Source organism: Delphinapterus leucas, chromosome 15 (assembly GCF_059928025.1).
Source record: "Delphinapterus leucas isolate spDelLeu-1000000601 "Yukka" chromosome 15, BTC_Dleu_Yukka2, whole genome shotgun sequence".
Lineage (NCBI taxonomy): Eukaryota > Metazoa > Chordata > Mammalia > Artiodactyla > Monodontidae > Delphinapterus > Delphinapterus leucas.
Window position 1 is genome coordinate 5,777,536 of NC_143143.1, and position 14,059 is coordinate 5,791,594.

Sequence of the window (14,059 nt, forward strand, 5' to 3'; positions counted from 1 at the left end):
CCGTTCCCAGTGCCACCCCCTCCTGGGGAGGTAAGCAGAAGACCCCTCTCCTGAGGATACCTGAGCTTTGGGTGGGCCAGGTGGAGGGTAAGGAGTCTTAGACTACATCTCTCGACAGTCATGAAGGGAAGCCTCTTTGGACCTACAGGAATGTAAGAGAAATTGGAATTTTGCTTTTAAGAAGAGTTCCAAGATTTTATGTTGACTGTCATTGGACACTAATACCTGGCATTGTTACAGAAGGTGGTCTAAGAAAATAGGTTTAAATAGTGAGCTATGGTGATTTTCAGGGCTTATGATAATTTAGGTGAAAAGGTGTGGGAAAACTGACAGAGTGTTTTGGAACAATTGAGTACGTCTCTGTTCCTTATACTAATTGTGAGTACAAGGTACACAGTAACTCACTTTTCCCATAATGCAGGTCCCTTTATGATCACTGTTTTCCCTCTTCACTGTCCTTTGTAATATCAGATTTGAAATGTAAAAGGTAGTTTGTGTATCATGTTTGTAAGTTATAAAGCCTAGTAATAGAAGTAAAAACCTGAGAAGGCACCGTCTAGCCCAAGGCCAAGAACTGTGGCAGCAAATCGTGTTTTCCTCTCTGCTCCCCCATCCCATTTTGTATATCTGCCCAAACAATGTGTTGTTCAGTTTTCTCGCCTTTGAGCTCTGCACTGTTTATGACATGCTACCATTTGTACTGCAGGAGCATGGAAGAACATTTATATTTATATGTGCATTTTCTGTAAAGTCATACGATTTCTCTGGAAGGACACACCTGACTAACATCGTTGGTTTCCAGAAGGGAACTGTGTGTTTGGGGGACGGAGGTGGGAGGAGGAGTTTTTGCCGTGTAGTCTTTCATAACTTTTGAGTTGGGATTGGGGGACCGTGGGACTGCATCGCCTCGGAGGGTTAATGAAAGCGTACTGACTTTCAGGCTTTGTGGCGCACTTTACGCAACCCTGCAGACAGCATTTCGCACGTGGCCTATCGTGTCCTTGGTAAATTTGGTGGCAGTAACAGGAAGATGTTGAAGGAGTCCCAGAAGCTGCACTACGTCGTGACTGAAGTTCAAGGCCCCAGTATCACAGTGGAGTTTTCTGACTGTAAAGCATCTCTTCAGCTCCCGATGGAGAAGGTAAATTTTGGAGTCTCTGGGAGTTTCTTAAAGATACTGTAAGTTTCATTTTAAGACATTTAATTTCTATTTGAAAACATGGAAATAGAACATATACTTTTGGGGTGGGAATTTCTAACTCAAAGGAGATGAAGATTTATTGGGGCCCAGCTTGGTCGGTTGGAGCTTCCATCATTCCAGGAGGCCAGTGGGTGTTGTTGCCCCTGAGGACGTTGGACCCTTGGGCAGGACTGTCCTTCTTGATGGACCAGGAGGTGTCGCCCAGCCCACCCCACCCTTGCACTTAGTCTGTTTTGATGTCCAATAGGTTTTACATTGTGTCATTTAGAACCCAGGTGAGTCCCGTTCCTGTCTCATTCCCGTCACTCCTGAGTACCTGCTTCTCTCCCAGTCTCTATCCAGACATGGCTCCTTAGCCCACCACGGACAGCTCTTTGGTTTCTCTCTGTGTGCCCTTTAGAACGCCTCTGCCCTTGTATAAAAATCAGCAGACTGTCCCCAGCGTGTTGTAGAGCACTCAGCTGCTTCTGCATGATCCTTACTGAACACCGCCCCTTCACCTTACTGACCCCTCCTGGTCCTTTGTCACACAGCTAAGGTTGTATTTATTACAATCTACGTTGTCACATTCGACTTTCCCCTTTTTATTATATGACCAGCCTTCCCGCCTGCGTTACAGCTATTGTTACCATGTCTTTTCAGAACACTTATCTAGCCGTTAATATAATGTGCATTTTTGGAAAGGGTTTTATAGAAGCCTTTCACGTGTATCTGAGTGACTCAGCCATTTCAGTGAGCCAGACGCTGGCTGGGATTCTTGAACTCCTCGCAGGCCTGGTCTTAACAGCACCCTGTGGCCTGGAACCGCTCAAAGCCCTCCTTTTGCTCAGGCGCACTCTATTCTGTCCTGATGCATTGTATTGTAGAACTCAGCTTGTTTACCTTTCTGTATAAGGAGTTTACACACAGTAGTGATTTCTGTAATTCTTTTTTTTAAGCCAGACTTTACTGAACATTTGTGAGGAAGGGTACCCATCATGGGTAATGTCAGTCTGGAGTCGTTTCCTGTTGTCGTCTCTCAGTCCACCTGTCCCCCTACACACACACACCTTTTCCCCCCAAGTTTCTCAAGCACACAAATTGTGTCCACCCCTCTCCCAGCCCCACCCTATAGAACGGTGTCGCTTTCCAATCTTAGCTTCTCATCAAAACCTTTATCTAAATACTTGCCAAATAAACACTAGTTTCCCTGTAAGAAAATACAACTAAAATTCTGTCTTTACCTTGAAAATTACCACAGTGAACATACTGTGAATCTAGCCCGTTGCCACGTTTTAGGTCGTTTCCTTAAGTTAGGATTCTATTTGCTTTAGCCCCATCAGTGGCAGGGTTGGTATTAGAATGAAAACTAAGACATCTGACTTTTACTTGACCTCTGCATAGATTAAGCAGAGCAAGAAAATCCCTGTAGAAGTAGTTCTTCCCCAAAGCATCTAAAGCATGGAAGAAATCAGGTTTTGAAGACAAGCTTCCATGGCCCTCCTGGACCCTCCCAGGGACTCTGTGGTGCTCTCGGAGCCCTTTTCCCAGCAGGTAGCATCCTGAGGGCCGTGGCACACCCTGCAGGGCTGAAGGAACCAGCAGGGAAGGGGATGACCAGCAGGGCAAGTGCCAGTGTATTTACATGACAGCAGTTCTGCTTTTGGCATACTTTACAATCCCTTTTTTGGCAGGGAAGGGACAGGTAATTGGCTCGTAGGTTATGTTGATTCTTAAAAATAACACTTCTCAGACTGTCCTTGCATGATTTATTACATAACCCTGAGCAGGTCAGAGGCAGCAGGAGAAAGGGCACTTCTGTGGTGCCCCAGAAGAGCTCGGACACGCAAGCTGGGAGTGATGCAGTGAGGGGCCCTTGTCACCCTCTGTGCTGTGTCGCCTGGCTGCGTCTGGAGGGTGGGGCCCCTGTCCGTGTCAGCTCTGGTTCCTCACACGTGGCCAGGATAAATCTTTAATCTTCAACACAGATTGGGGCTTTGATTTCTAGGCATATAAGTATCTTTAACATTAATATCTTAGCTGTTAAAGACTCCAAGTGTTTTTTTGTGTGTGATTGTTCCTTCCCTGCCTTCCTGGTCAACCTAATGAAAAGGCTAAAATGTATATGTAGCTATTGTAGGTTTTCTGAAAAAATGAAGTAAACCCTCTTTTAAAGAGAGAGTTTAGTAAAAGCTTAGGAAAGCCATCTTTTAGTTTTGAACTGAGACGACTCAGATGGTAGTTTGATCCAGCAAATCTGCCACAAGAGGCCTTCTGAGCTCACTTAATTTCTGGAATCTCCCATTGGCTACTTAAGCATGAAATTAGTGAACTCCACGTCCCATTTCAGTTTGAACCATGGCAGCTCTTGATGTCATAATATTTCTGTCACCTTCTCTGGAGGTTTCATTTGGAGAACACCTGCTAGCCTGTCTGCAGGCCCCCTGTGCTCTCTTCAGGAGCAAGCAGGCATTCAGGTTCTCCTGCGTGGTGCACGTGCTTTCCGTGCAAGCTTCTCAGAGTCACGTCATTTCAGCACAGACTACAGTTTTTGCGTTTCTTTGCTGTAGGCCATTGAAACGGCTCTGGACTGCCTGAAGAGCGCCAACACAGAGCCCTACTACCGGAGACAGGCGTGGGAAGTGATCAGGTGCTTCCTGGTGGCAATGATGAGTCTGGAGGACAATAAACACGCACTCTACCAGCTCCTGGCACACCCTAAGTATGCTGATGATTTAATTCTCTGTGCTGGGACATAATTTGTTTCAGAAAATTAGGGATGGAGAGGACCTCCCAGATCTCTTAGTGTTTTAAGTATGTTTCTTCAGTTCAGGAAAATGACATGTTGTTTGCTCAGCAATGCTTCTCTTGCTTTTTAGAGAAAACGGGAAGAACCTTGGGCGCTTGCGAGTTAGAATTTCTCTCAGTCGTAATCCTCCTTTAGTATTGCCTCCTCCACTAGGGCGCAAGCTTCAGGAATCAAGGGTCAGTCCTCTCTCCCTTCGGCTCACTGTTACATTTGCAGCACCTGCACATGATAGGTGTTCAGGGCATCTTTTGCTTTTCCAATCCAGAGTGATCCTTTTGTGTGACATTTTTATTTCGCTCATATCACTTAAGGCTGTGACCTTTATATAATGATCTTTTGTGGTAATGTATGTTTGTCATCTTTCTGTGTTATAGGTTTCAGGGAAGAGGTTTTTTCTTTGTATTTTTACGTTTCTCACGGCATCAAAGATGATGCCAGATATATAGTAGGTGCTCAGTTGTTGAAAGAGCATTGGAGAGAGAGCGGTGAGAAATAGCCAAGTGCACAAGGAAATAAGGCAGCACGAATAAGAGCCCACAGAATCAGCAGAAAGAGATCTGCTCAGACTGAAGATATGAGGATCTCCACAGCTAGGTTATAACTATGCTTCTGCTGTGTTTAAAATAAATGAAAGGCAAACTTGAAAACATTCCAAGAAATTACAAACCTTATAAAAATTGCCCAAGCAGATTAAAGAAGAGAAAGGAGAAAGAGAATCTTTAGGTAAGAGATAAGTCAAAAGAAATTATCCAGAATGTGTGCAGAGAGAGAAAAAGATGAAAAATTTTAAAAAGAATTAACAGACATGTAGAATAGTGTGAAGTGGCATAGTTGCTTGAAGTCCCACAGGAATGAAGAGCAAAGAAAAGGGCAATATGTGGTCAGATGTAATTGGGGTACGACTAAGGCTATATTTTGAGGGAAACTTGTAGCCTTAAGAATCATAATAGACTGGAAACAGTCCAGATGTCTGTCATCCGTGGTGTGTGGATACAACGAAATCTCAGCAGTAACAAGGAATTAACTACTGACTCGTGTTCCAAGATGATCATTTCCAACACCAGGCTAAGGGAAAGAAGCCAAACCCAGGGCTGCATATTGTACGGTTCCTTTTTTCTAATATAATTTTGAAAGAAAAATTTTTATTTTTTGGCTGCGTTGGGTCTTTGTTGCTGCGTGCGGGCTTTTCTCTCTAGTTGCGGTGAGCAGAGGCTACTCTTCATTGCGGTGTGCGGGCTTCTCGTTGAAGTGGCTTCTCTTGTTGCGGAGCACCGGCTCTAGGGGCACAGGCTTCAGCAGTTGCAGCACGCAGGCTCAGTAGTTGAGGCTCGTGGGCTCTAGAGCACAGGCTCAGTAGTTGTGGCACATGGGCTTAGTTTCTCTGCGGCATGTGGGATATTCCCGGCCCAGGGATTGAACCTGTGTCCCCTGCATTGGCAGGTGGATTCTTAACCACTGTGCCACCAGGGAAGTCCCATATGCTTTTGAAACTCATCCATGATGCAAAATTTGTAGTTTGCTCCTTTTCATTGCCGAATCATATTCTCTTGTATGGATATAAAATGGTGATTTTCTACCTCCATGTGCTCTTTTTTTTACAAAGGAAGAGCTTTTTCTGTCTCCTTTCATATTTGTTTATAGTAGTATGGACTCATGGATTCTTAATTTATTTAAAGGGTGACAGTCCATTAATTTGGTGACCAGATTGTCTAGATTGAGTCACTGAGAGCCCCTCCTGGCTGGCTCCTGTATTCCTGTGTCGTGTCCCCATCAGTTTCTGAGCATCCTTTGTAGCTCAGCAGGATGTTTCTGGCTCACCTCGTGCCCTCTCTCCCCCAGCCCTGGAGTCACCATTCCCTTTCAAAGGAATGAGGGCTCCTGAAGAAATGGACACAGACCAAGGCCTCTCTGCTAGGTGTGCTCATTGTTTCTAAGCCTTTCAGCCTAATTTTTTGGTAAGCAGAAGTTCATGATATTACTGTGGTCAAGGCGATAAATTTTTCCTTTTGTTTTATGCTTTTTATTATATTGTTTGTAAGAAATCATTTTCTGCATCCTCATCGTGAAGATACTCTTGTATTATCTTCTAAAAGCTCTGTAGTTCTGTCCTTTGCAGTTTGATCTTTATCCTCTAGAATTAACTTTTGTGAATGGAGTGGAGTAGGGGTCCATGTTTATATTTTGCCCTTTGGATATTCAGGACCCACTTATTTATAAAGACTGTTTGTTCTCCATCTCTGCATTCACAGATTGAGTACCTTCTAGAACCAGGCTCTGTTCAAGGTTTGTGTGGAAGACTGCATTCTTGCCTTCAAGGAATTTATATTCTAGTGGGGTAGACGGACAACAGCAGGAAGAAACAAATGCATAGTATTTCAGCTAGTGATAAGTGCTACTGTGCATCGCAGGCTAAGTAGTGCGCTGGGCGGGAGGGAGTGTGGGGTGGGATGGGGCTGAGGTAGGGCCTCAGGGGAACACCAAGAAGACTTTAGATTTCGCCCTGTGTTTCACAGGAAGTGGATGAAAGGCTATGACTTACTCTGGCTGACCGCAGGTTGTCTTGGCTTAAGCCAGAGGAGCCATGTACTGGGGTGTCAGGAACAGTGTGGAAGAGCAGGCCGGGGGGATGGTGGGACTCAGATGTCTGTTTGGGTTAGTTGGACCCAGTGGCCTTTTAAAGAGCATGATGACAATCTGGAAACGAGCTGAGGAGACGTTCAGGTGTGGGGTGGGGAGTGTGACCACCACTCTTGCCTCTGTTTGAAGGCGTTGCACGTGGAAATGAGGGCCTGTGTATTTTATTAGTTTTGGGGGAAGAACCAGAGAGTGAGTGGGCAAATATTAGAGGCAGACTCTGGTCACAGAAAGAAATTTGTTACTTGGACCAGTTCACGGTTGGAAGAAACTAAAAATTTTTTAAATATTGATGACCATTTCTTATCCTTGTGTTTGATGTGTGCTTCCCTGACTCTGCTTTCTTGGGTTTTAGTTAATCTCATATAATTGGCAGTAAATCCTTTATCCATTTAGACCCATAGCCCCATTTGATTCTGTACCTAGTGGTGTGACTTTTCAACATATAAAAGGTATATAGTTGCCTTTAAGTAATAGCTTTTTTTCATCTCTCTTTGATCATTGATACTTCTTACAATTTGGCTTATTTAATTGTAAAAGATTAACATCAAACATCAAATTTCTTAAAATAGAAAATAATTACAAAAATATTGAATGTGCTCTCCTTTTGTAATTTACCTCTGATTCATTACCTGTGCTCATATTAGGTAGAACGTATTTGGTGTCTCTTGAACCATTGGCTATAAACATTCCTCATGAAATTCATCATGTTTGATTCCAAAGTGTTGCTGAAATTAGAGCAGAGAATTCACTCAGGCCTATCTGCACGAGAGGAAAGTGGGCAGGTTGAAAATAAGTAAGTTGTAGTGGAATCATTGGCTCAGGACTTGAGTGTCGTGATGATGGATTTAATTGTTGTCTTGCAGCTTTACAGAAAAGACCATACCCAATGTCATCATATCACATCGCTACAAAGCTCAAGACACTCCAGCTCGGAAGACGTTTGAGCAGGCTCTGACCGGGGCGTTCATGTCCGCTGTCATTAAAGACCTCCGGCCCAGTGCCCTGCCCTTTGTAGCCAGCTTGATTCGCCACTACACAATGGTGGCAGTTGCCCAGCAGTGCGGTGAGTGGGACAGAGAAGTGGTGGGTTGAGGCCTTCGGGGAGCTTCAAAAACTCGGTCAGACGCTGTGTTTCAGAGAAGCTGAGTTTGGCTGATTGGTTTTTGGCTTTTGTTTCATAGTTTTCCACTCATTCTATTGACAGAGATAGTTGGTATATCCGCGGTGGGTGCTGTATTCACTTGAAAATTGTCACCAAGTTTTACCTATAAAATACACCGAGTTTAACATTTTGGCCCTTTGTTTTTCATCCTGGGGGCTGAGTACTTTTGGACCCTCTGTGTGTAGAACAGGGACAGTTTGTGGTCGCACCCCTTGCTGGTCCGCTGTCCTTGGCAGTGTTTCCAAGGCTCAACCTCCACTCTGCCGCGTCACCCGCTGGCCGCTCCTCGGTCTCCAGGCTCTGCTCCTGGGGCCCCTGGCGTCGTCCTGCCTGGGCGCTCCTCACCTCTGCTCCGGGTTCTCAGGCTCTGGGTGGTGAAGGACCCATTTTGTTTGTCTCTGTGTTTCTAAGCCACTGCAGACTGGTGATTTTGGAAAAGACGGTAAAAATGTCACCACACCGCCAATTGCTAAGTTTCTGAACACTTAATCTCATCTTAATCTCAGTGCTGGTCAGTGGGCACGCACACTTGAGTAGCACTTTGGGTCCTTGGAGCCCCTCACCCTCGATCGACAAGTAGTTTTATCCAGACACTGCAGAACACAGAACTTCCCCTCCTTTTTTTTTAACTCTTCCTGCCTGGACAGTCAGTGCTGTACAGTTTAACACTTAGGTTGTTTCTCAGTGTTTCCAGCAGACCTGTATGCTTCTCAGTAACTCCCATCTTGCCTCATGCTGGGCGCCTGCCAGGTATGAATGAACGGTTGCTGGCAGACTGTTCTCTGTGGGGGTTAGGTTTTGCAGGTGGATGTTGTTGCTTTTTACTGTTACTTGTATGTCAGGAGTGTCCAGAGCATAACCCACGGTCATTCCCATATTGTACCTCTTGGCCTCGCTGATGATTTTTTTAAAGAAGATACCTGATTGTGGTTCTCATTTTAAACTAATACATCTTTGAATTGGGATTGAGAAAGGGTGAAGATATCAGCGTGTAATGGAAAACATTCAGAAAAATAGCCTTAGTGCAAGTCAAATCACTTAGTTTATAAATAACTGCAGTTTACCAGCAGTTGGTCTGGAGTACCAGGGTTGGGCTTTTATTAAATTCCTAACCTCAAGGAAAAACACGAGGTAGTTTTGCAATTTGAGGGACGAGAATGTGGAGCTAAACTCGACTTTCCCTCGTGCCCTCTGCATCTCCTTTCAGGTCCCTTCTTGCTCCCCTGCTACCAGGTGGGCAGCCAACCCAGCACCGCCATGTTTCACAGTGAAGAGAACGGGTCGAAAGGAATGGACCCCTTGGTCCTCATTGATGCGATAGCTATTTGTATGGCGTATGAAGAAAAGGAACTTTGCAAGATCGGGGAGGTGGCCCTTGCTGTGATATTTGATGTTGCGAGTATCATCCTGGGCTCAAAGGAGAGGGTAAGGAAGGACTGAGGTCTGTGTGGGCGTGTTTGTGCTTGAGGGTGGTCGTTCTGGAAATCACTCACAGGGTAAGAACTGAGTAACACCGTACGGGTTGTGTGCGTTTTTCTCCAGGCGTGCCAGCTGCCCCTCTTCTCTTATATTGTGGAACGCTTGTGCGCGTGCTGCTACGAGCAGGCCTGGTACGCAAAGCTGGGGGGTGTGGTGTCCATTAAGTTCCTCATGGAGCGGCTGCCTCTCACTTGGGTCCTGCAGAACCAGCAAACCTTCCTCAAAGCTCTTCTCTTTGTCATGATGGACTTGACTGGAGAGGTAGGTGATGGGTGACCCCAGACCTAACCATCCTGGTTCAAGATGATGCTTTGCCTGGAGCACAGTTGGTTTCAGACAGTTCTGCAAATATGCTCTCCTAGAAGCTTAGAAAACATTACAGCATCTTTAATGAAAGGACAGATCAGAGCCCTCAGGTTCTCTTTCTTTGGGGATCTAAATACTTGTCTATCTTGATGAACAGCCCCTGGCCAGAGTACTTAACTGGCCAGAAGTTTCTATAGGAGTCGCGTTCTTTATGAACCTCTGTGCAGATATAACACAAACAAATAGAAGATGGTGGGCATTGCCTGCTTAAATCCATTCGGTAAACACAAGGATCAAGTCTAGATCCGCATTTTCTTTTCTGAATGACAGACAGAAATTACCTATGAGCAGGAGAGTTAGCTACCGGAATACCTTGCAGACGTTAATGAAGCAGACTTGATAAATTAGCTGGCGTGAGGGGCGTGCGCCCCCAGTGACAGCGTTTGTTGGGGGTAGTGTGTGCAGGAGACGTGGGTGCTGTGGGCAGCATCGCCCCCTTTCGTGCTAAGGAGTCCCTGGCCTGCAGGTTTCCAATGGGGCAGTCGCCATGGCCAAGACCACCCTGGAGCAGCTTCTGATGAGGTGTGCGACGCCCCTGAAGGACGAGGAGAGGGCTGAGGAGATCATGGCGGCCCAGGAGAAGTCCTTCCACCACGTGACCCATGACCTGGTTCGGGAAGTCACGTCTCCAAACTCAACCGTGAGGAAGCAGGCTATGCACTCCCTGCAGGTGCTGGCCCAGGTCACCGGGAAAAGCGTGACCGTGATAATGGAACCTCATAAGGAGGTGAGACGTCTGTCACCAAACTAGGGTTATTGGAACCTGGTTTGAAGTTTGAAACCTAGCTTGAAACCTTTGAAGACTTTTTGTTCCTTCAAATTAAACTTGTAGATGATATGGAATTTGTAATTTTGTGTCCAGTAAACAGAGTGCTATTACATATGCTCTTTTTGAGAGCATGCAGACAGCAACATGCTTATGTTTATGTCTGTATCAGTAATTGTGAGTGTCAAGGGAGTAGAGTGCTGGTTTCCTGGGCCTGTAGAGCACAACCTGATGGTCCTGTTCTTGTTTTGGTGGTGGTGGTTGTGAGAGAGGTTACTCTGGACCCGTAGGAATTAAACGTAGCTGACGTGCATCTTTCCATGACCCAGTGTCAGCATATGAAACAGAGCCTCCCTTTCCTAACTAAAGGACGTCTGTGGTAACTTTTGATCTCATTTATGGTTTTCAGATTGCTAATTGGCTTAGAACATTGTGATGAGAGGTGTTTGCTTTCTGAGGGGCGGCTGGTCAGTGATGCTTCCTCCCTGCCTCTCCCAGGTTCTCCAGGATATGGTCCCACCTAAGAAGCATTTGCTCCGACACCAGCCTGCCAACGCGCAGATTGGCCTGATGGAGGGGAACACGTTCTGTACCACGTTGCAGCCCAGGCTCTTCACAATGGACCTTAACGTGGTGGAGCATAAGGTGTTCTACACAGAGGTAGGGGGGTGGTGGTACGGCGTGGTGTGGATGGTGATGACGTGTGTCTGGTAACCTGTCTTTGTGCACGAAGACTGGTCAGGCAGCACTCAGAAGGCATGGGTGGTGACCATGGTAACCGGCCATCGCCTGGCTCAGGCCCCGGCACAGGTATGTTACGTCCGGGATTGGCGGGGAGGTAGGCATGGTGACTAGAGATGTCCGGTAGAATGTGGGGGGTTTCTGAGTCTGTCGAGCTCTCTTAGCCCTGCACAGGGAGCCTTGCTCTTCAGGACCTTGAGCTTGTATTCTAGAGATGAGGCTGTAGCATCTACCTTAATCACTCTCGTATCAATAGGTGCCCAGTGTACTGAATTGATCAATCACTTGAATGTGCCGTTTGCAGTTGAGAACTCACTTCACGTGAGTGCCCTTACCTAGTTCTGGCAGCACCCCATGAAGTACAGATACTGATGATTCTCATTTTGAAGATGCAGAATCTGAGCCTTAGGGTTTGTTAGACACCTAAAACTACAGAGCAGGTGAGCTGGAGAGCTTAGGGTGGAACCACCACGGTTGTTTTAGAGCCTGGTTTCTAATCATTCCGCTGTCCTGCTGGGTTCTTGTTCAGTGGACTTGACTTGCCCCTTGACCCAAGGTAACAGGCGGTGGTGGGTGGCACTTTATAAGTGTTTGTCACTGTAAATATTACAGTGTGGGATGAAATTAGACAGTGATAAATAGAAATTAAACTAAAAATACAGTCAAATTATAAGCATTAATTCTTAGACTCTGTAATGGGCTGTTGATTAGTCCCAATCTGAAATTTTTATGAGACATGAATCATACTTCTGGAGGCATTGTCAGAGAACTGAGGCAAAAGTCGTAAGGAAGCAAATTCTTCCTTATCCACGCTAAGTCTGAATTTCTGATTATGAAAAATTTACCTCTTGATTCTTAAAGTCCTATGTTTTTGCTTGGACATAAGGTCATTGATCATGTGTTCTAGCTGAGATCATTTATACCTTGTTATATCCCTTGTATAACATCACTCATAAGATTTGATGGAGGGTCCAGGAGAGCCCCTGGAGAATGGGAGGGGAGCTTCCTTTGGGGGCTTCAGAGGCAGATGTGTTGTAACCTATGGGGAAAGTTCCTCATGGAGCTGGAGACCAGAAACTGGTAGTGAGTGTTTAAATTTCAGGAATCTAAACTGGTTTTGAAAGTGTTCATCAGGATACCAGCTGCATCAAAACATGTGAGGATCTTTCGGAAAATAGAAACTCTTGAGTCCTCTTCCCGAAGATTTAGGTTCAGTAGATTTGGGGTCAGACCTGGGAATCTACTGCCTAAAAACTTCCCAGGTGATTCTGGTGTGGCCACGTTTGGAAGTCTGGCTTTCTGATTTAGTTTCTGATGCTCTCTCTCTAGATGTAGATAGAGGGATCTATATATGTGTGTGTATACAAATATGTTATATATGAGGAGAGTGTTACTGAAGGTTTCCTCTGGGGAGTGGAATAGGGTGGGTGGTTGAAATGCTTTTCTCTATACATCCTCCTCTACTGTTTTAAATATTTTACTAGGTAGGAAACTTTAAGGGAAAAAAACGGTACGATTTTCCAGGATGTCAACAGAAGGGGAAAGTAGTAATAGAACACCATATATAATATTTTAGATATTAGATATATAAATGTGTACTGGTCTGTTAAAGTGTCTGGAAGGCTAGCCACTGGAGTGTATGCGTTGTGGTATTTCCAGCGAAATACTTCCTGCTTATGCTACTTTGTACTTGAAAAGAAAGAAAAAAAAAAGGCTTACTGCTCACTCTTGAATTATAACATGTATGTTTCTTGGGCACTGGCCCAAGGCATTGGGAAGCAGCTCTGAACGAGGAGGAGTTGTACCCGCCATCTTGGAATTTGCATTGAGATGAAGTGATCCTCTGTGTAAAGAAAAAACATTATGGTATCAGAGTGGGTCAGAAAGTGTCACAGAGGTTGACTGAGTTTTGCTTTAGAATAAGGAAGCTCAAGCACATTTCGATACTTAAATGCTTTGGGATTTGGGTTTAGTTTGTTAATCATGTTGTGTGTGGCAGATCGCTGTGTTCTGTTACTTGCAAGGTTATTGTGTCTTCACAGTGAGAGCAGGCTAAATTAAGTTCTATCTTTTGCAGCTCTTGAATTTGTGCGAGGCTGAAGATTCAGCTTTAACAAAACTGCCCTGTTATAAAAGCCTTCCGTCACTCGTACCTTTACGAATTGCAGCCTTAAGTAAGTTCATGTAAATATGAGACAAGTTACGGGTACAAAAGTGAAGGGAGGGCTTCCCTGGTGGGGCAGTGGTTGAGAGTCCGCCTGCCGATGCAGGGGACGCGGGTTCGTGCCCCGGTCCGGGAGGATCCCACATGCCGCGGAGCAGCTGGGCCCGTGAGCCATGGCCGCTGAGCCTGCGCGTCCGGAGCCTGTGCTCCGCAACGGGAGAGGCCACGGCAGTGAGAGGCCCGCGTACCGCCAAAAGAAAAAAAAAAAGTGAAGGGAGACAGTGGCGTTTTTTTGTTGTCTAATTTTTCTGACTTTTTAAGGTGGAAAAAAAAATTGTGTTTGTATATTTATCAAACTACATAGTGAGACGTCAATGGATTATATAGATTGCTAGGATTTAAATAATTGTTTTTACTCTAATAAACTGGATTTTACTCTGTAGTAAGCTCTTTATAGCTGTCTTATGGGAACTATATATATCTCTAAAGTATGTATCGCTCTAATATTCTGGTTTAAGAGAGTTGTCATACCATTCCTATCTTGCCATTTTCATCTGAATTGGAGTATTTAGACCTTTTTAAACTTTTTAATGATTCAGAAGCATTTGAGACTCCTGTTGTCTCTAGGCTTTCATTAAGAATGTGTTATCATTGTTTAGCACAGGAATTGTACATAGTTTAGGAACGTATACTAGATCAGTACTCACCCTCATGCTTAGAAACAGTCATTTCCCCCTTTTTTGATAAATACCCAA

At 45.1% G+C, this 14,059-nt stretch overlaps 1 protein-coding gene across 19 annotated transcripts in view; it reads left to right on the plus strand.

The window, feature by feature from the left end:
* TRRAP (transformation/transcription domain associated protein) overlaps positions 1-14,059 on the plus strand; it is a 111,197-nt gene that overhangs the window by 30,072 nt on the left and 67,066 nt on the right. For 18 of the 19 annotated variants that reach the window (XR_016387746.1, XM_089895656.1, XM_089895658.1 and 15 more), the window contains 8 exons: positions 941-1,141; positions 3,751-3,902; positions 7,490-7,689; positions 8,996-9,213; positions 9,331-9,528; positions 10,100-10,360; positions 10,898-11,059; positions 13,218-13,314. Coding sequence is in view for 18 of the 19 variants with exons in the window: in XM_089895656.1 (XP_089751782.1) it covers positions 941-1,141; positions 3,751-3,902; positions 7,490-7,689; positions 8,996-9,213; positions 9,331-9,528; positions 10,100-10,360; positions 10,898-11,059; positions 13,218-13,314 (1,489 nt within the window). In the remaining variant the exon portion in view is untranslated. The remainder of the gene's footprint in view (positions 1-940; positions 1,142-3,750; positions 3,903-7,489; positions 7,690-8,995; positions 9,214-9,330; positions 9,529-10,099; positions 10,361-10,897; positions 11,060-13,217; positions 13,315-14,059) is intronic. The other variant, XM_089895660.1, reaches the window with a different exon arrangement.